The sequence below is a fragment of the Helianthus annuus genome, chromosome 9 (assembly GCF_002127325.2).
Source record: "Helianthus annuus cultivar XRQ/B chromosome 9, HanXRQr2.0-SUNRISE, whole genome shotgun sequence".
Classification (NCBI taxonomy): domain Eukaryota; kingdom Viridiplantae; phylum Streptophyta; class Magnoliopsida; order Asterales; family Asteraceae; genus Helianthus; species Helianthus annuus.
The window spans coordinates 184,145,835-184,169,280 of record NC_035441.2 but is presented as its reverse complement, the minus strand read 5'-3'; the positions used below and the strand labels follow the sequence as shown (position 1 = coordinate 184,169,280).

General features: G+C 37.1%; 1 protein-coding gene across 1 annotated transcript; it reads left to right on the top strand.

The window, feature by feature from the left end:
- The first annotated feature begins 298 nt into the window (after nt 1-298).
- Nucleotides 299-23,365, top strand: LOC110901135 (transcription factor bHLH101). Its single transcript, XM_022147982.2, has 8 exons — nt 299-526; nt 613-674; nt 739-763; nt 2,226-2,316; nt 2,808-2,860; nt 20,600-20,887; nt 21,090-21,428; nt 23,285-23,365. The coding sequence occupies exons 1-8, from the start codon at nt 299-301 to the stop codon at nt 23,363-23,365; spliced, it is 1,167 nt and encodes a 388-aa protein (XP_022003674.2).
- Nucleotides 23,366-23,446: the final 81 nt, after the last annotated feature.

Sequence of the window (23,446 nt, the reverse complement as noted above, 5' to 3'; positions counted from 1 at the left end):
GGGTAGGAGGGATAGTGCAGTGAGACTTAAAAGTGGAAAGCGAGTAGTGATTCTGGTACGTCCAAAATGAAGTCTCTCAGTTATGGGGGATGCTGAATAACACAACTCTGAATGGCTACACAGATAGGTGGGGCTAGATGTGTAACGGTTATGTGACGGACTTCTCTGTCAAGGCAGTTAGGCGTTGTCTAGCAGGGGGTCGGGGAACAATACGGGTCAGTTTGAGTATCTCTAGAATAAGATTGCAGTGCCAAAAGTTACATGTTTTGTGTGGCGAGAAATGAACATGAAGATCTCTATGGCGGTGGATCTGACAGCTCAAGGTGTGACATTTGGTGATGGGAAATGCCCAATGTGCGGCATTCGGGATGAGTCCGCAGATCACCTCCTCGTTGAGTGCGTTGTCGCCAAAAATATAAGGTGGCGTGTGTGTGTTTGGACCAAGACCCCGCTGACAGATAGTTCTAATTCAGTGAAGACGCTAAAGCATTCCTCAAACAACAATAAGCCAGCAAAGGAGAAACAGGTTGTCTACGCCGTTTTTGTGATGACAATATGGAAGTTATGGACACGTCGAATGATAAAGTGTTCAATTAGAAGTTTCACTTGAAGGCGAAAATGTTGGAGGACATTAAAGAAGGAACTTATGAGTGGTTGCTGAGAAGGGGTAAGAGGTAAGAGTGCATGGCAAACAATAGAGAAGTGGAACAAATTTTTTTTTTTTTTTTTGTAAATTAGGTCATCTTCTTTGTCTGCTCCCCATGTATGTTTTGTTCTTCGCTTCTGTATGTTTGAATGTCTTAGCTTCTGGCTAAGATGGTAGTTTGGTAGTCATAATATTCATATAATATTCTCAATTTGCTGGCAAAAAAGACTATTCAAATTTAAAAGATATGATTACTTTTACAAATCCAATACAAACTCTTTATAATCTGCTTCTCAATTTTGTATGTTTACTATACTTGACAACTTTTCTTAAATGTTGTTTCTTGATGAGAACTTTAAACTGACCATTATCTTAGTTGACCTCAAAAGTCGAATAATAGGAAGATTGTTCATTTGGTACTTGAAATTCCTATCGATTTCATTTTATCACCCATCAGAGGGTGTTACTTATAAGAAGGGACCCGAATACAACCCGGACTTTTTTAATTTTTTAACTTCTTTTCGCAAATTAATACATTAAATTTAAAATTTTACTACAAACAACACAAATTTTTGTTATATAATTATAAAATCTTATGTCAAATTCTCTACTTAAATTATAATTACGGAATAAAATACTCACCCAACTTAACTTATGACATAAAATATAATGTAAAAAAATTAAATATAATACAAGTAGGTTAAAGGGGTCAACCCATCGACCTACCCATGTTAAAATGAACTCGACCCGTTTAGCTAAACGGGTTAGCGGGTTCGACCTGAAACTAACCCGAACCTGTTTAAACTAAACCCAAACCTGCAAATTCCGTGTTAGGTTTGTGTCGTGTCAGAATTCACATCGCTATGTCCAATTTATGGGTTCCATTTACATGTAGTTATGTACTATGGTTTGATTCTGGCTACTGTTTGCTTCTAATGATAAAGTTGATTGGTCAACTCATCTATTGTTGCAACAATCGGAGCTACAAGTGGCAAGATGTGTGGGACAAACGTGGTGTATAAGAAGATTTCTACTTTGTAAAAAATGACTCATCTGATTTCGTTAACCAAATTTTTAAAGAGTTGGTTGGCCGTTGGGGAGGCCTTACGAAGTGGAATTTGTTTATAGGTAGAAAACCATAGGTCTATTAATAGTGGGTTTAATTCCTATATTAATAGAATTAATCAATTACCCAGACTTTTATGTGGAATGTAATTAGTAGGAAATAGTTGCACCAAACTTTAGTGAAAATTTAAAACAATATAATAGTCTTGAAATAATTATATGTTTAAGCATAAAACTGACATCTTTATATAAATAGGTGTTTTATAGATTTTCATTGGTATCTTTATATAAATAGGTGGTTTATAGATTTTCAATGTATTTTTAAGTAGGGGAGTGGAAGTTACATGGTAACAGGTAGTATGCTAATTGAGAGACCAGACTTCATTGGTTTCTGGCAAAATACAGGTAACGTGACAAAGATTTGCAGGTAGTAGCGGAAGGCTGCAATCTATGGCAGAGTACTTTACCAAGTTTTTAATCATTTAAATGTTATAATTATTTTTTTCATTTGTAGGATTCCTTTTCCTATACCGGTGATGAAGAAACTCAAATTTCTTCGTTTAACAGAAAGTTTCTCATTTCAAAGAACGCAATTTCCGGTAGTTGTATGTTTTGCCATCAAATATGGTGTATAAAGAAGTCTTTAATGACTCTCCACAGAAATATTTGATTTCTACCCTTTACAAACTCTGAAATATGGAGGAAACTATCATTTAGAGTTGGCAAAACTACCAAAATACTTTTTTGTTCGTTCCTTATTGAACCTTAAAAATAAATTTAAGAAGTTATTTGGGAAGTTTCATACAATTTAAATAGACAACATTTGTCTCATTCAACCTATTTCTTTTTTAGCTAATATTTTGTTTTACCAATTTGACATGTTATATATCGACTCATTTATTTATAAAGGGTCAAACTTTTCATATGTGATGGAAGATGCAAAATTAAAAAAAATGGTAGCATTAAGCTCATTTGAGATGTTATATAAACATTGTGATTAAAAAAATTTAAATATCCAACCCGTGAGTATTCACGGGTGATAACCTAGTTTGTTTATATAGGAAATAAAAAAATCATTTTTTTTGTTTTCCCACAGTCACCCCAATGACTCTTTTCCTCTTCCTCCCATCGATAGACTTCCTCCTCTCGGTGAGTGTTTTCCTAGCTCCTAAATACTTCTATATTTGCAACTTGCAAAATTTGAAGCCATCACCTCTTGAATACAGAGAGACACCCTATCACCACACCATGACCGTTGAAGCGTCAAACTTTTTTTAAAAGTACCACGACATGTTTACTTTCATTTTCTTTGGATTGATCCATTCCATCTTGCCATCAATTCTTGTATACCAAAACTACCACAAGATTTTTTTTTTTTTTTTAATCCTATGTATTATAATTACAAGCGTAAATTAATTTTATAAGTATGACAAAATTTTATTAATTCTGTAGTCCATTTAAGGCATAGATTAATAATAATTCCTTAGTGTTGTTTTTTTCTGCAAAAATAGTTTATTTGTATACATGTCCGGTAATTTATACAATTTTAAGCCATGAAGAGACAATACGCGTTGTGACAACGAAAATTCAGGGACCGTATTGTAACCTCATCATAATTTAGAGATAGCAAAGTAAATTAATATTGTGTAATTATCCATATGCGTTGTGACAATGAAAATTCAGGGACCGTATTGTAACTTCTTAGGATTTGGTTAAAAAAAAGAATAACTTTATTAAGGAAAACAATATAAATCATACCTGTCACCGCAGACAGTGCAGAGGAGAATCCAGTGAGAGAAGACGACATGGAATTCGACATCTTTGTCAAGGTGATATGGTTCCTCCTTAGGATGCTAACTGATGATGGGGCTAAGAAAACCGAAAAGGGATATCGGTTTTGGAGAGGAGGCCGAACTTATTGATGTTATGGTCTAATGGGGTGTTTGTAATTGTGTAACTGAGTAACCCCTTAACCTCCACATAATTCTCCTTATATAAGCACCCAGGAGGAAACCTAATTAGTTACTAAGGGTAATATGGTCCATCAACAATTACCAACTAATTATTTAATAGGTTATTATATATTTTGATCTCTATAATGTAAATGATTATGATGGCTAAGGATTAAATATTAATACGTAATATATTTAATCTTACATTCTCCCACTTAGCCGAGTAATCATTCACTATGAGTATTAGATAAGCCTGATCAGGAGTTAACACTCATTTTAGCCTTAAACAAGTACTATAGCAGAAAAATACAGCCGTTGAATCATTATGCGACTCAGGACCCCCATTAATCATACTATAGCCTTAATTTAAAACCTAATCATCATGATCAAAATACGCGTAAGCCCTTTGTTTGATTTGTAACTTTTATTTGTCTATATGCCATTATACCGGTTGAACATATTCTAACAGACATACAAAATCAAACTTGAGGAAATTTCATTAATCATAAAACATAAGCTAGTACAATATGCTTAAATAAGGTCTTTACTAAATCCCATATTCCGAACATGTTCTTCATAAACCTTAGGAGGGAGACCTTTAGTCATCGGATCCGCAAAAGCATATCCTTAGTACTAATATACTCGATACAAAGATTATTTTCCTCAACTCGTTCACGTACAAATAGATATTTTGTATCGAGATATAAACCAGCTCCAGTCGAACTGTTACTGTTCGAGAAACTAACGGCAGCTGAATTATCACAGTAAAGCTTCAATGGTCTAGAAATGGAATTAACAATCTTGAGTCCAGCGACCAGATTTCTAAGCAACATTCCATGACAGGTTGCGTTATAAACAGCAATGTACTCTGCCATCATTGTGGAAGTTGTGGTCAACTGTTGTTTATGACTCTTCCAAGAGATAGGGCCGCCTGCTAACATAAAGATATAGCCCGAAGTGGATTTCTTGTCATCTTTGCACTTGGCAAAGTCAGAATCAGAATAGCCCACCACTTCTAAATGATCACTTCTTCTATAAGTCAGTTTATAGTCTTTCGTCCCTTGCAGATATCGAAGTACCTTCTTAGCTGCTTTCCAGTGATCTAGGCCAGGATTAGTCTGATAACGGCCTAGCATTCCAGCAATATAAGCGATATCTGGACGAGTACAGACTTGAGCATACATCAAGCTCCCGACTACTGACGCGTAAGGTATCTGGCTCATTTGCTCCTTCTCAACCTCTGTTGTCGGACACTGAAATGAACCGAAAACATCTCCCTTAACTACTGGAGCGACGGAGGGTTTGCACTGTTGCATGTTGTAACGTGTGAGGACACGATCTATGTAGGCCCTTTGGGACAATCCTAAGATCCCTTTGTTTCTATCTCGGTGAATTTCGATGCCAATGACGTAAGAAGCATCTCCGAGATCCTTCATGTCGAAGTTATGCGAGAGTAAACGCTTCGACTCATGCAACATGTCTAAACTATTACTTGCCAATAGAATATCATCTACGTAAAGGACAAGTATAGTAAAGTCACTCCCACTCATCTTGAGGTCGGTACATTGATCCACTTGATTCTTCATAAAACCTTGCCTCTTCATGACTTCATCAAACTTGAGGTACCACTGACGTGATGCTTGTTTCAACCCGTAAATGGATTTCTTCAACTTACAGACTAGATGCTCCTGACCTTCAGGTTTAAAGCCTTCAGGCTGCTTCATGTAAACATCTTCGTCCAAATCTCCGTTAAGGAAAGCGGTTTTAACGTCCATCTGATGCAGCTCTAAATCGAAATGAGCTACTAGGGCCATGACGATCCTTAATGAATCTTTACGAGAGACAGGTGAAAAAGTCTCTTGGTAATCAATTCCCTCTTTCTGAGTGTAGCCCTTTGCAACCAATCTCGCTTTGTAGCGTTCAACGTTCCCATTCGGATCTAGTTTTGTTTTGAACACCCATTTGCGTCCTACGGGTTTGACTCCGTTGGGTAATTCTACCAAATCCCAAACGTCATTTTTCTTCATGGATTCAAGCTCATCAATCATCGCTTTATTCCATTCAGAAGACTGATCACTGCTAATGGCTTCATTGTAAGAGATAGGATCATTGAGCTTTCCGGGATCCATTTCAGTCAGGTAGGTAACATAATCATCCCAATTAGGAGGCCTTCTTTGCCTGGATGACCTCCTGAGTGGATTATCGGGTTGAGCGTTATCTTGGTTTTGAGCGTTTGATGTGCCTTCGTCATGAGGGATAATGGGTTCTGATTGTGGAGGTGAATTTGGAGTTGGTGCAGTAGCTTCAGGTGTAATAATTGCATTGGGTACAAGAGGAGTAATCGGAGTAATGGTAAGCGATGAGTCTCTCCCCCCCCCCCCCCCGCGTCTTGTACTTCTTGCAATTCTTCATAAGGGTTGGTACTGCTCCCACTGACCTTGAAATCCTCCAGGAACGCGGCACGCTTGGTCTCAACAATGCGGGTGACATGGGAAGGACAATAGAAACGATAACCCTTAGAGTTCTCAGGATACCCGATAAAGAAACAGGTAACTGTCTTAGGGTCAAGTTTCCTTAGGAAAGGATTGTAAAGTTTTGCTTCAGCAATGCAGCCCCATACTTTCATATATTTAAGACTCGGTTTCCTTCCTGTCCAAAGTTCATAAGGAGTTTTAGGGACAGACTTAGAAGGAACTCTATTGAGTATATGAACAGCTGCTTTTAACGCTTCAGTCCAGAGGAATAATGGTAAATTAGTGTTGGCTAACATACTGCGCACCATGTTCATAAGGGTACGGTTTCTTCTTTCAGCGACACCGTTCTGCTGAGGTGTACCAGGCATGGTGTATTGGTTCACAATCCCCTGGCCCTTACAAAACTCATAAAATGGACCAGGAGCTTGACCCACATCAGTATGTCGTCCATAATATTCACCGCCTCTATCTGATCTCACAACTTTAATCTGACGATCTAATTGCTTTTCAACTTCAGCCTTATAATCTTTAAAAGTTGTAAGAGATTCAGATTTCTCCTTAATAAGATACAAGTACATGTAACGAGAATAATCGTCAATAAAAGTGATAAATGAAGTATGTCCTGTTATGCCAGCGATTTGGTAGGGACCACTAATGTCAGTGTGAATGAGTTCTAATAAATTAGAGCTCCTAGTGGCACCTTTCTTATTCGCTAATGTCATTTTACCTTTAAGACATTTGACACATGTTCCAAAGTCAGAGAAATCGAGAGGAGGTAAGACTTCATCCTTCACAAGACGATTTAATCGTTCTTTTGAAATGTGGCCTAAACGCTGATGCCACAACATGGATGAAGTCTCTAAGTCTCGTTTCTCTTCCATCTTTGTGAGTGATTCATTAATGTTATATGACAACAAAGATTTGGAAAAGCCATCATCTAGTTCTAATCTATAGAGACCTCCATCCAGAACACCAGTACCATAAAGAACAGAATCATAATGGATAGAGAGTTTGCGATGACCATGGGAAACAATAAAACCGTCCATGTCTAACTTTGGTCCTGATACAAGGTTCCGAGTTACCTCAGGAACATATAAGGTATCATAAAGTTTAATACATAAACTAGTTTTCATAACTAATTGTAATGTTCCAATGGCCTTCACTTCTAATTCTCGATCATCCCCAACCTTAAGCGTTCTTTGGTTTCTTTCCAGCTTCCGGATTGAAAGGAATCCCTGAGTAGAATTGGTAACATGAACCATAGAACCAGAATCAAACCACCAAGAATTAGCAGGAACACTTAAATTGTAGGACTCAAGTATCATAAAATAATCGTTACCTTTCTTAGCCAGCCACTCCTTAAAGTCAGGGCATTCCTTCTGCATATGTCCTGTCTTTTTACAGAACTTACAGCGGATACTGCCTAAGGAGTTCTTAGAGCTGGAAGGTGCACTTGTATTAGAATTAGGATTAGGCCTTTGGACTTTTGAAGCATCCTTCCTATGATAATTGTTCTTCCTTTTCTTAGAGTTGGAGGTGGTGAAGTTGGCAACATCAGTAGTGCGATCCATCCTCATGCGCTCTTCCTCCTGTACGCACATGGCGACCAGCTCACTCATCGTCCATTTTTCCTTCTGAGTGTTGTAGTTGATCTTAAATGCTTCAAAGGACGAAGGAAGCGAAGTGGTGATAAAATGAACAAGGAAACCATCACTGATTTCCATTTCCAGCCCCTTCAGCTTATTGGCCATGTCATTCATCATCATGATGTGCTCGCGAATGCCGCTCCTCCCATCATACTTAGTTGTCACCAGCTTGAGAATAAGAGTACTAGCATGCGCCTTAGACGTCCCTTTGAACTGCGCCTCCACATGTTCCAAGTAGGTTTTAGCATCTTCAGAATCAGGAATAGCTCCCCTGATTGCATTGCTTATGGATTGCTTCATAAACATGAGAGACATGCGGTTACACCTAGTCCACTTTTCATGAGTTAACTGCTCAGCAGCAGTACTTTGAGTGGTAAGGTCCGCTGGCTTTTTCTCTCTTAGAGCATAATCAAAATCAAGCAATCCGAGAGTAAGCATGAGAGCATCCTTCCAAGCAGCAAAGTTATCACCAGTCAAAGGTGGAATCCCGCAGTTGGGTGCTGATAGTGGAAATAAGATGAGCAAGTTATGATACTAAGGAAGAAATCCTAATGTGATCTAAGGGCACGTTAAACTAAGGCAGGCAAAATAATGACCATTTTACATAATGAAGCTGTGATATTTTCTATTACTAACATCAAAATAAAAGACTTAACTAAAAATTCTACTTAAACGAAGACAAAACAGCTTTGGCCAGAAGTGTAATCATTTAAGCATATGTGCAAAGTGGTTGTAACAAATCAGCTTTGGCCAGAAATTGAAACAATCACTTTAGTTATGCACTTGCTAAGTATGCCATCTATGAAAGAATTAAATCAGCTTTGGCCAGATATTAAAACATTCATGCTTATGATGCACACTTAGCATAGCTTTCGTAATACTTGAATGATAAGTAGATGTATCAAGTCAGCTTTGGCCAGAAATGATATATCAAAAGCTCATTCAAGTTAAGCTATTCTGGTTTTGCAAAACATTATCTGATTCTGATTAATTAACTAAGTAAATTACAAAACCATTTATTTAATAGCAAACTACCCGTTAGCGCGGATCGAACTATGACGGTTTCGAGTTCACATTTAAACAGCCTAAAATAATGAGGTTTCGAGTCGCAACCACGGTCTCGAGTTATGACGTTATGGTCTCGAGTCGCAACCACGGTCTCGAGTTGTGACGTTATGGTCTCGAGTCGAGACCTTTGTCTCGAGTTGTGACGTTATGGTCTCGAGTCGAGACCTTTGTCTCGAGTCATCACGTTACGGTCTCGAGTCGAGACCTTTTGCTCCCTTATGATTTCGAGTCGAGACATTATGGTCTCTAGTCGCAATCTGATGATCTCGAAACTTCCTGTCACAGCTGTTTATTGTGATAACATAACTGAAAATTCGAAATCTAAGGGATTATGAGATATTATTTCCTGTTTTAAAATGATCTAATTTTATCAACATGTTTCGAAAAAAAATGGTAACTGTTTATCTAATAACAGTTTCATATAAAATTAAAAGATAAATTTAGATCAAACATGGAAAAAACACCCATTAATCCTAAATCATTCCAAAACATAATAGAATTTTTCGAATTTTCTCATGAACATGATGAACCCTAATCATAAAAATACTTAAACATTCATCCGAAATCTGGAATTTATTTACACATTTAAACATGTTTCATAAACTGATGATTTCGGAACACTTATAACGAATCAATATATGATCCGTGATTTGTTTAACAGATCCGAGATGAACGTCTCGGATGATAAAACCGAAAATCTTTTATTATGGTTTTCCAAATCCTGTTTTCCAGTTTTATTCCAGATTTATGGATACAAAACAGAAATGACTAATCAACATATGCTCTGATACCACATGTTGGTTCAGTTCTGTTTATACATGAAGGAAAACAATATAAATCATACCTGTCACCGCAGACAGTGCAGAGGAGAATCCAGTGAGAGAAGACGACATGGAATTCGACATCTTTGTCAAGATGATCTGGTTCCTCCTTAGGATGCTAACTGATGATGGGGCTAAGAAAACCGAAAAGGGATATCGGTTTTGGAGAGGAGGCCGAACTTATTGATGTTATGGTCTAATGGGGTGTTTGTAATTGTGTAACTGAGTAACCCTTAAGCTCCACATAATTCTCCTTATATAAGCACACAGGAGGAAACCTAATTAGTTACTAAGGGTAATATGGTCCATCAACAATTACCAACTAATTATTTAATAGGTTATTATATATTTTGATCTCTATAATGTAAATGATTATGATGGCTACGGATTAAATATTAATACGTAATATATTTAATCTTACACTAAATACTTCTATATTTGCAACTTGCAAAATTTGAAGCCATCACCTCTTGAATACAGAGAGACACCCTATCACCACACCATGACCGTTGAAGCGTCAAACTTTTTTTAAAAGTACCACGACATGTTTACTTTCATTTTCTTTGGATTGATCCATTCCATCTTGCCATCAATTCTTGTATACCAAAACTACCACAAGATTTTTTTTTTTTTATCCTATGTATTATAATTACAAGCGTAAATTAATTTTATAAGTATGACAAAATTTTATTAATTCTATAGTCCATTTAAGGCATAGATTAATAATAATTCCTTAGTGTTGTTTTTTTCTGCAAAAATAGTTTATTTGTATACATGTCCGGTAATTTATACAATTTTAAGCTAACACTGAAGAGACAATACGCGTTGTGACAACGAAAATTCAGGGACCGTATTGTAACCTCATCATAATTTAGAGATAGCAAAGTAAATTAATATTGTGTAATTATCCATATGCGTTGTGACAATGAAAATTCAGGGACCGTATTGTAACTTCTTAGGATTTGGTTAAAAAAAAAGAATAACTTTATTAAAATTCAGAGTTTCTATGGTAACTTTACAGTTGAGCAGACGTGGGGTCAATGTGGGCAACGAGCTATGTCCCTGGTGTGGTTTGGTCCTGGAAATCAAGGCGGATTCAGGAACTTCTTTCAGTGGTTTGTTTTGATAGATTCTCACTATTTTTTCCAAATCATACATAGTTCTTACTAATTTTTTTCCAAACTGAGTGGTTTATGTGAACCCACAAAACAGGACTGGATCCGCCACTCCTGGAAACAAACAGTAGACCATTTACTGGTCCCGTGGGCAGTAGCAAGGGCATTATGGTGGTTAGTGGGGATATGGCTGAACATAGTTGGACTTCATAATTGTTCCTCTGTGCAAGATATCCTTAAGACAGTGGAAGAGCTGAACATGACAAAAAAAGATAATGAAAGCAGCCAAGTGTGTGGCTATGGGGACGTTATGGACAGGGGCGGACCTATCCACATTGGTGGGTAGGCAGGCGAACCCCTTGAAAAAATAATTTTTAGTGTTAATTTTCGCGAAAAATCCCGACCGTATCCATTGGAAATTTTCAATCGCACCCCTTGGAAGTTTTCAAGCGCCCCCTTAGAAAAATCTTATGAATTTATAAAAAAATTGTAAACGGTGATTTTTTTTAAATATAACCTAGTATATATAATTATATTTTTAACCACTTTCACTTAACAATTTAGCCCAATAAAGAAATTATTGTTACCCAAGCCCAATTAACCCAACTCAATCAAATTTGAAATAAAATAAAATAACCCAGCCCAACCACCCCTTCAAATTCCTTTCTCACGCTCTCATATTTTGATCGCTCTCATATTTTGATCGCCCAACGTCCAGTGAGTCAGCGACACAAAAAACAGTCAACAACAACATTGACGGCAACCGATTTCACGCCGGAAAAGCTTGATTCCGGCCATCAAACCACATGGAATCCGAAATTCAATGAGGTACCTTCGTTTATTTATGTTTTTTGTTGTTTTATGTGGTTTTTTTAGGAGAAATAAAGTTATAGAGATGGTAAAAAGGGTTTGAAATTTTATGTGCTTTGATTTTTTTTGTTCTAAACTTCAGTAGGGTGATTTTGTTGTTTTGATGATTTGTTTGGTTGTTACAAGTAATCAACAATTAAAACTAGGAAGTTAGGAACTAGGGTTTGAACTTTGATGGTTTTTGTTCTTATTTTACTTACTTATGATGGTTTTTTATGTTGTTTACGTGTTTTACTTGAAATTTTGTTTGTTAATGTGATAGAAAGTTAGGAAATAGAGTTTGATTGTTTGAAAATTGAAATTGACCCAATCCGACCCGATCTTATCCGACCACCTGTGAAACTTTGTTTGCTTATGTTTACTTGTTTTACATGACCCGGCCCGATCCGACCCGCTATGAACCGAATTTTTTTATATAGCTAGGGGCCTAAAATCTTTAAAAATTTCCGCACCCTCAGGAAAAAGTTCTTGAGTCCGCCACTGGTTATGGAAGCTGTGGATTTATAAAGACGAGAGAGTCTTCAACAAGAGATATGCGACGAACAATGCTATACTAGACGACATCAAGGAGTGCACGTTTATATGGCTCAAGAACAGGGCGAATATGGAGGAACTCAAATTTGAAGAATGGTGCATAAAGGGGTTAAATGTAAATTTTATCCAGGTTCTAGCCTCTGGCTAGAGTTTGTTTTTGTGAATGAAATGCCTTCCTTTATGTTTTAAAAAAAAACTTAATTAAAGTATCAGAATAAAGAAGTAAATTGGTTTAAAAAACGGACAAAAAGTATAAGAATAAAGAAGCAAATAGGTTAAAAAAGGACAAAATAACTCAAATAAATCAAATGGGGAAAGTTTGCCTACAACCCAAACACCCACCCCACCCCCCACCCCGATCCCTAATCCCGGAGAACGGGCGGTCGCGAGCCAGTTTCGGTGGTATCACATTATTGTCTAATTTGACAGCGGAAATTTTTCATCAGGACCGTAGTTAGGAAATATTTTATCAGAGTCACCCACCACATTTTATAATATTAAACACATGGGTAAAGCCCAAGTTTTCAGTACACATAATTTCATAAGGATACACCCTATTTTATTTAAGAAAAACATCTATTTCTTTTTAGGTAACTTTATTGCCACTTTTCCAAGCCTTCAGTGCTTATGAAGCCCGATGCCTCCTTATATAGTGCCTGATTCTGATCCTCTCGCGGCCCGCGTAAATGTACGTAAGGGCTTACGCGGCCCGCGTACTAGCCTGGGTAGGGCATAGGGTGTCCGGGTCATGGGGTAGGTCCAACACGCACACACACACGTGGCCGCACCGGGGCTCGCCTGATCATCAAGTTGTCGCGGCCCGCGTAGACCTTAAGGGTCCTTTACGCGGCCCGCCTAAACTTAAATTTTCAATTCTTTATTTATTTTTAATGCTATTTTATGTATTTGAGGCCCGTTTTCGCGTATGGGGTGTTTTTAAAGACATATTAGGATATTTTAAAATGTTTTAGGATGTCAGAAAAATTATGAGGGTGTCGGTTTTCTTGAGGATTGTTACATCCTCCCCACCTTGTTTTAGAGCTCGTCCTCGAGATCTACTGGAACAAGTGCGGATATTTCTTTTGCATTTCTGATTCAAGCTCCCATGTGTACTCAGGTCCTCTTTTGGAGTCCCACTTCACTTTGACCAGAACTAATCTCTTATGCTTGAGATTCTTAACCTTCCTGTCTTCAATCTGTAGAGGCCTCTCTACAAACTTGAATTGTTCATTTACCTCTATATCCTTAAGAGGTACTACAAGTGATTCATCAGCTAGGCACTTTTTGAGATTAGATACAAGAAATACATCATGTATTCCTGCCATTTCCTCTGGCAGTTGTAGCTGATAGGCTACAGGTCCTATTCTTTTAATAATCTTAAAATGTCCAATATACCTGGGACTTAGCTTTCCTCTTTTGATGAATCTTACCACTCCTTTCCAAGGAGAGACTTTTAACAACACCTTGTCACCTACCTGGAATTCTAACGGCTTACGTCTGTTATCAGCGTAGCTCTTCTGTCGATCACGTGCCGCTTTCAGTCGTTTCTTGACTTGAATGATCTTATCGGTTGTTTCCTGCACTATCTCAGGTCCAGATAGTTGCTTTTCCCCAATTTCTGCCCAACAGCGGGCCATCCGGTACTTGGAGGCCCAAGATCGCGTCACAAAAGGGGCTTCACTGAAATGGCTCTAACTTGGGCTACGGAGGTCCGTTTGGGGCGTGTGACCAGTCAAAACGAACGGGAGAACGAGCTCTAACTTGCTGCAAACCGCCTATGGCGGTTTGGGTCATCGTCCGTGCCGAAAAAACGCTTATTTCTATTAGTTTTTTCCATTTTTATGTTTTTTCAAGTATTTTGGGCATTTTGTTTTTGGGCTTGTGTTTGGCCCGTTGTCTTTTTTAGGCCCGTTTTGAATTTCTGTCTCTATTTATGTATTGCCCTAGTGAAATGAAAGATCAGAATTGAATTTTGAGAAAAACAGTTTTTCACTTCAAATTCCGAGCCCTTTGGGTTGAATTTTGGGGTTGGGGAAGAACGACACGGGCATTCACAGAATCAACGTGTTTGATCTTCATTATCGTACTACTCACTACATCAGTTGCTTTTCCCCAATTTCTGCCCAACAAATTGGGGTTCTGCACTTTCGTCCATAAAGTGCTTCGATTGGTGCAACATTGATACTTGTGTGATAACTGTTATTATAAGAAAATTCTATTAAAGGTAAGTTATCGTCCCAGTTACCTCCGAAATCAATTACACAAGCTCTAGGCATGTCTTCCATTGTCTGAATTGTCCTTTCACTTTGCCCGTCCGTTTGAGGATGGTAAGCTATGCTTAGATTCAGTTTGGTTCCCATTGCTTTTTGGAAACTTGCCCAAAAATGAGAAGTAAAACGGCTATCCCTATCAGAAACAATTGATAAAGGTATTCCATGTAATGAAACAATTTCATTTACATACAATTTAGCTAACTGTTCCATACTAAAAGTTTCCTTCATTGGTAAGAAATGAGCTGACTTGGGTTAACCTATCTACAATCACCCAGATTGTATCATTACCTTTTCTTGTTTTGGGTAACTTGGTAACAAAATCCATTGTTATCAATTCCCATTTCCACACTGACATTTCTAACTGTTGCAACAATCCTGAGGGTTTCTGGTGTTCAGCTTTAACTTGTGAACAAGTTAAACACTTAGAAACATAAGCTGCTATATCCTTTTTCATTCCTATCCACCAGAAATTTTTCCTTAAATCTTGATACATTTTATCACTTCCTGGATGTATCGTATATTTAGACTTATGGGCTTCTTCTAATATACGGTGGCGTAGGTTTCCTAATTTAGGTATCCACATTCTCTTTTTATGGAATCTCCAAATTCCATCTGTTCCTTGTTCTAATTCTTTAATCATTCCTTTTAATTTTTCAGTATCATCCTTGATTACTGATTCTTGTACTTTTCTAATCTGATCGTTTAAATCTACTTGTAGATTTATTTTAAGAGAACGTACCCTTTTTGGCTTTTCATGATACTTTCGACTTAAAGCATCAGCCACTACATTTACTTTCCCTGCATGATACTGGATATCACAATCATAATCACTAAGCATTTCCATCCAACGTCTTTGTCTCATATTTAACTCGTTTTGCCCAAAAACATACCTTAAACTCTTATGGTCGGTGAATATGGTAAATTTACTACCATAAAGGTAATGTCTCCAAATCTTAAGAGCAAAAATTATGGCTCCTAGTTCTAGATCATGGGTTGAATAATTCTCTTCATGATTCTTAAGTTGTCTAGATGCGTAAGCTATAACCTTTTGACGTTGCATCAGCACACATCCATAACCTAACTTAGCAGTGTCACAATAGACTACAAAGTTAATAGATTTACAGGTTAACTTGCTTAAGGATTCTAAATGCTTCTTCTTGTTTTGGTCCCCATTCAAACTTAATAGATTTATAGGTTAACTTGGTTAAGGGAATGGCTATTCTAGAAAAATCTCGAATAAATCTTCTATAATAACCGGCCAATCCTAAGAAACTTCTAACCTCAGTTGGCGACTCAGGGGTTTTCCATTTGGTAATCGCCTCAATCTTTGTTGGATCCACATGGATTCCTTCATGGTTAACTAAATGTCCAAGAAATTGTACCTGTTTTAACCAAAACTCGCATTTGGAAAACTTAGCGTACAACTTTTCCTTTCTTAACAGACTTAAAAGTAAGTGCAAATGCTTTGCATGCTCTTCTTTACTCTTAGAGTAAATTAGAATATCGTCTATGAAGACAATTATAAATTTATCCAAATATGGCTTACATATTCGGTTCATCATGTCCATAAATGCGGCTGGGGCATTGGTTAAACCAATTGGCATGACAGTAAATTCATAATGACCATACCTTGTTCTAAATGCGGTTTTAGGAATATCCTCTTCCTGTACCTTTAATTGATGATATCCTGATCTTAAATCGATTTCAGAGAAAAATCGAGCTCCTTGAAGTTGATCGAACATATCATCGATCCTCGGCAATGGATACCGATTTTTAATCGTGACTTTGTTCAATTCACGGTAGTCAATGCACATACGCATTGATCCGTCCTTCTTTTTAACAAACAAAATCGGCGCTCCCCATGGCGATGAGCTTGGTTGTATGAATCCTTTCTCCAACAATTCGTCTAATTGGTTCTTTAGTTCCTGCATTTCAGCGGGTGCCAAACGGTAAGGTGCTTTGGCAATCAGTGCTGTCCCTGGTAGCAGATGGATTCTGAATTCAACTTCCCTGTCTGGCGGCAGTCCTGGCAATTCCTCTGGAAAGACATCTGAAAACTGGGACACTACTGGAATGTCTTTTAGTTCTTTTCCTTTAGTGTTAGTGATTATAGAAATCAAATACACTATAGATCCTTTTCTTATATAACTTGCAGTTTTCATCACAGAGATGAATTTAGTTGATCTGGATGGTTTATCTCCTTTAATTGTGATCTTTTCACCCCTTGGTGATTTTACTTGAATTGACTTTTGATCACATAAAATACTGGCTTTATTAGCTATTAACCAATCCATTCCTAAGACGACATCAAATCCTGCCAGATTCATTGGATAAAGGTTTGCAATAAACTTTTGATTAAAAATTTCTATTCTTGCTCCCTGCAAGATTTCAGAAATCCTAACGGTTTCTCCATCTGCTGTCTCTACTAGACATTCTTGTGGTAGTTTAGTTAATGATTGATTTAGAAGTTTGCAAAACGAAGTATTAATAAAACTTTGGTTTGCACCAGAGTCAAATAATACTTTAGCAAAAATATCATTAACTAAAAACGTACCAGCTATGACGTCCGGGATCATCTTGGCTTCATCTGCAGTTAGAACAAATGCTCTAGCATTTTTAGGATTCTTGTTGTTTGCAGCTGGAGCCAATTTCGGACAATTTGTCCTGATGTGACCTTTTTCTCCACAATTGAAACACATTCCATTACTGGATTTCTTCTTGCAATCTTTTTCCTTGTGTCCTGGGGCCTTGCAAAAATTGTAGTGAATGGAGTATCTTCCTGAATGCTTCTTTCTGCAGGTTTTGCAGTACGGTGCAGAGGTAGAACCTACATTCCTGCGGTTGGAATTCCCAGAACGGAATTCTTGAGTAAGCCTTTGGGTTAGGTTTCTCCTCTGGTCTTCTTCTCTAGTACGGATTAACTCATCTGTCAAGGTATTAGCTAGTTCTACAGCTTCTTCTATGGTTTGAGGTCTAGCTGCCTTGACTACATGTCTAATCTCTCCGATTAATCCCCAAATGTAACAGGAGATTAATACCGGTTCAGGTGATGCAAGGGTTGGTACTATTCTAGCATATTCAAAAAATGTGGTAGTATAACCCTTACTATCTACCCCGGTCATTCTAAGATTCAGAAACTTGATTGCTATATGTTCCTTTTCATTGGGAGGGCAGAACTTCCTTTTTACCATATTTTTGAACTCCTCCCATTCCATGTTATATATCCTATCACTTCCTCTTGACTGGAGGATAGTGTTCCACCATTCTAGGGCTGAATTCTTAAATAAATTAGAAGCAAACATTATCTTATCTTCTTCAGCACACTTGCTTATTTTCATAACAGCTTCAGTTTTCTCTATCCAGCGTAGAGCTGCAATGGGTCCTTCATTGCCCGAGAATTCTATTGGTTTACAGGACCAGAATTCTTTGTAAGAACAACCATATGGCATGGTTCTTCTTCTTTTGGGAATGGGCACCTGAAGTACGGATTGAATTACAACCGATCCGATCCAGGAAAACCACCACCTTCCGCCACTAGCACCACCACCTGCCGCAACCAACACCAGCACCACCCACCCCCACATAGGGGTGTTCATGATCCGATCTGATCCGATCGAGGGTCTGCTCGTGCTCGGATTGAATTACAACCGATCCGATCCGACCGGATCGAATTTGCAAAACCGAGCACAAAAATGATGCTCATGCTCGGATTGAATTTGAATCGAGCGGATCGTTTTCGCTCGGTTTTTCTCAAATCCTAACTAAAATCGAGCGGATCGTTTTTGCTCGGTTTCCCTCGATTGAATTATAAGGATGCGTTCAACAAAAACAAATACTAACTTAATTAAAACATGTCCAACACCTTACTAACAAAAGCAATACATAATTAAAATCATGATTCTAAAAATGTTCTTAACAATATCAAGAAGCACAAAATAAAGTGCGAAATACAAATTGTCATTTAGCTCAAAAGCCATAAACTTCTTCTTTAAGCTTGATCATCTCCATCCACAAAATTCAACTTCAATCAACATATAACCTATAAACACAAGCATTAAACAAAACCATTAAGTTCTACACATTACATAAAAACTTTTATGGTTTGTTAACTATAAAAATACCTTTCATTTATTATCAGACCCGTCTGGAGTCAACACATCAATTTCCAATTTTTCTTCATCTCTTAGTGCTTGCTTCACATTAAAAAAAACAAAATACAAATGTTAATGCATAAACTACAAAATATAAGTGGATTATAAATTGTTTTAGGAATTAGGAATTTAGGGTTAGATTTTGGTGTGTGGCAGCGGCGATATGCACATCTTTGAACAATCAGTTTATGACTATTTGATTGTTTTAAGAATTAGGGATTTAGGGTTAGATTTTGATATTAACTATTAAGTTGGGCTAGTATATTTTTTGGGCTCTTAATCTTTACAATCTATATATATATATATATATATATATATATATATATATATATATATATATATATATATATATATATATATATTATTTATTAATAAAAATAATTCGAGCGAAACCGAGCGATCGACGAGCGAACGGGCCTTTGCTCATGCTTGGATTGAATTTGAATCGAACCGATCTGAGCGGCTCATTTACAAACTGAGCGGAAATCGAACGAGCATTTTTCGAGCGATCGTCGAGCAGTTTGGACAGCCCTACCCCCACACGACCACCTGCCACCACCTACCCCACACCACCACCACTTGGGCTTGATAATGCTGTTGACGGTTTCCGGTGGAGGAGGTTTCAATGACGGCGAGGTGGCGAGATTGAGTTCAGATCCGGCTGAACCGTACCTATCTTCATCAGCATCATCGGCGCACTAATCAGAGGTACAGTAGAACTCTCCACCGTCGGATAGTGGGTCGATTTGGTTGAGTAGATAAATTTCGTGTGTGCCAATATGCATCATCTACCATTCCCACCGAACCACCAATTTCTTCACCACCATCACTGTCGATTAATGTTCGTGTGTGGCGTCACGCAACGTGGGTCCAGATGAAGAAAAATGAAGATTACTGGGTTGAGAATATAAAAGGTTTTGAACTTTTGATAATTTTTGGGTTGTGATGGTTGTAAATTCACACGAATTTAGGATTTCCCAAATCAAAATTTAGATGTCTAGATAAATGATGTATGTAGACATTAGCTATTGTTTCATTTTTTCATAATTCGGTTCTATGACAATATGCTATAATTTGTTTATTTTGATTGGTTTGTAATCTTAGGTGTGATGCCGGAATATAAGCCGGTAGGGGTGGTTTTGACAGAGAAAATGAGGTTGGGGTGGGGGTGGTGGTGGATAGGAGTTATTAAAAAAATAATAAATAATAATTGTGGGCCCTATTAAATAATAAGGGCATGTTGGTCATTTTACATGGAGTTAACGGAGAAAACTAACGGACATCCACTCTAGGAACTATCCGAGTAACAAACTGTCAAACCACAGTGAGCACCAATGTAATTTCCAAACGTTGGGGACTATAAGTGTTATTTTACAAAACCACAGGGACTATCCGTGCATTTTACTTATTTTCTTTTCTCTAAAACTAATCTCAACCTTTCAAATATAAGATCAATAGACTAAAATTCTTCTTACCCTTTTTATTTATTTTATCCTTTATATTTATCCTAATCCTCTAAGTTTAAAATATCATTGTTTATTCAAAAATTTCCATTATAATCTTGAAGGCTTGGTTGTGAATGCATAGAAGGTGGCATTACTTTTCGAAAAAAAGATAAGGGTGGCATTATTCATTCATACCCAATAGAGTAGGTTACTCAATAATTAAACACGCACACTAAAAAGCCATTCAAATAATAATAACCTTAAAAAACAAAATAATAACCCTAGAAAAACAAAAGGAAAAAGACGCTTGTCTGGTTAGGGTTTCCAAATTATTTGCACAAAAATACTAAATATATATCAAAGATCCTAGAAATCTTCATCATATCATCCATCTGATCATCGGTCCCTACAGTAGAAGATCTCATATCATATCAACACTTTACCTAATTAAGCAGATTAACACCGACACTCACTACTTAAGAAATGAGTTTGATATGATTAATCTGGATTAACATAATCTTATCATGTCATCTTTTCAGCAAATCGACGATCTGGTGTTCGATGAGATCAATCAACAAGATCCTTTGGTGGATCTTCATGATCATGTTCCCATGGATGGGAATATTACTCATCAAGCCAACAAGCAGGCCAGGAGAAAGCATCAAGATGGTTCGTTAACTAACCCTAGTTCTTCTACTGTTTCTGGGGTAGGAGATGATCAAACAAACAAGAAGTTGAATCATCGAGAGATCGAAAAGCAGCGCAGGAAACAAATGGCTAACCTTTACGCCTCACTTCGAAGTCTACTTCCTCTTGAATACATCAAGGTGAGCTTTTTACTGCCCTGCTTTTGGTGGTAATTTCATGTTCAATTCTTTAGGTTTTGCAAACTTGTGTCAATATGTTTATTTTTATATATTTTGTGGGAGGTTAAATGGTTAATGATGATTTGGAAGTTGAAATGTTAGATATAATTAAAAGAAATAAAAAACCTTAATATGATGATTAATTGTGGGATTTGGTGTCTAGGGAAAGCGCTCTATACCGGACCAGATAGATCAGACAGTGAACTATATCAACCACATGCAGGAAAACATCAAAGGTTTAGGTGTCAAAAGAGATCAACTCATGGACTTTATGGGTACAATGTCAATGAATACCAATGAAAACTTAAATAATTTGCTCCCAAATACAGTCTTCGTCAATATTTGCAATGAGGGAATCGAGATTTTGATCAATAGTTGTTCAATACAAGATGGGTTCCTCCTTTCTAGAGTGTTAAAAACACTTGTCGGTGAAGGGCTTAACATCATAAGCTGCACTTCGACTAGAGCAAACAATCGCATACTTCACACTATCCAAACTGAGGTAAGGTTATATAGCGCAAAAAGTTAGTTAATTTAACTATAGTTATTCACTTAAAAGTGTACGATATCACGAGTAAACCTAGAGATATATTAGCTAGTTAATTCAAATATTGATACTTTTTAAGACATGAAAGTACTTGTTATTATTCTATCTTTATAAACTTGCACAAATTACCAAGTTTTAACACTTTTAACCATAAACCTTTTGGGGTGTGCGCATATAATTTATATATGTGTGGGCCCTCTGAGGGCAAAAATGAAATTGCATTAATTTTAACGTTATTTTACAAATTTCGTCAAAATAACGTTAAAAGTGGTGAATGCATCATGTGATGGCGTTGATAGCCGAAAGACAAAGGGGTACATGCACTAATTGGCCTTTGTTCGATTGTTGAGTGTTATGTGCCTTATGTCCAAGGCTTGATGCAAAACTACTAGTTGAGGGTCTCATTGGAAGAAGTATCTCTATTCCTACATGGTAGAGGTAAGGCCGTCTACATCTTACCCTCATCAGACCCTACCTCCTTAGTTTTGCTATTGGTAGGATATACTGAGTATGAGTATGATGACGATGATGAACTATAAGGGGGGTGTGGGTGGTCATCACTCATCACTCACAACATCCAATCAAGTTCAACCATGTCATCAACCATTATTCCATCACTCACAACCGTTTTTTAGTGGGGGTGGTCATCACTCACAACACCCAACAATACCCATCACTCACAACACTCAACAACCCATCACTCACAACCCTTCAACGCGTGAAGAAATCCACGAGTGATAGTGTATGGTGGCGGCGGTGTGCAAATTACCATCACTCGTGATGGGCTTCCATCACGGATCCATCCCGCCTCCGCATGACAAACCTGTCTCAAACTTCTCATGTTTGATTATGAACATGGACATTAGTTTATTTATTGTGTAAAACTTAGTTGGATTTTAACACATTTTTTTAAGTACGCCATAAAAATCACTTTGTAAACCATAAAGTTAATTTGTTTTACGATTTACCATTTGCTCCTTTAACTTATATATTTTGGTTTGAGAAATACAATTATTAGCACACAAATCGCCTCCCTATATGTGTTCTCATTACTTGTGTGGATTAGGAGTTTGAATCCCACTACTGGAGAACTTTTTTCTCTTATCTAGATCTGCAAATTATTCATATAATAGAGTTTGAGGTTTATATATATGGATGATGGGTTATAAACAGTCCTTTCTATATTTTGGAAGAACATCAAATTTGGTCCGCACTTGACTCATCATCAGTTTTTGCAGGCAAATAATCAAGCGTTGGTTGATCCGTCGTCGTTGCAACAAAGATTGACAGGCATAGCCAATGATATATCGAAAATGAATTAATTAAGAAAGCATGCACCTTTTATAAAGTTTTATTTGCTTGCGTGCATGGAACTAATACTGAAGGTGCTGCACCCATCAATTTGTTTTTCTTTCGGTTGTTGTGTTCAATTAGTATGCTTAAAGCCTTGATCTATCACATTGTGAGATCATTTTGTTACAATCGCGTACATTTCCAACTGGGACATGAGTCCCTGGTCCCTCAGTTGAACATCATTTCGTAATCGTCAAGAAACTGGATGTGAACTGAAGCTAGGTTGTGTCTTTGCGCCTTCAGGCTTCTTAAATGTAAACAGGATATATCTATTAACTATACTAAAACAGAACAATCTTATGATACATGGCATAAACTTAAGTCTATTATTCATGTGGCAATCTCGGACTCCGCCTTTCTTTAATTTAGGGGGGAAGACTCTTTTGTTTTAATTCATTCTTCATCTTAATAACCTTCATTATTTAATTAATGATCTCTCTTATTTGCTATGTCTTTAGATTACTATACTATTTAAAAGATATTTGCGAGATATGATATTGATGGAAAAACTTATAATTGGAGTTGAATATACTTATTAATTATTCCCCTTATGAAAAGATGGGATTTGTTAATATTCTACTCTATAGTTTAATAAACAAGCACATTATTTTCGAATCGCG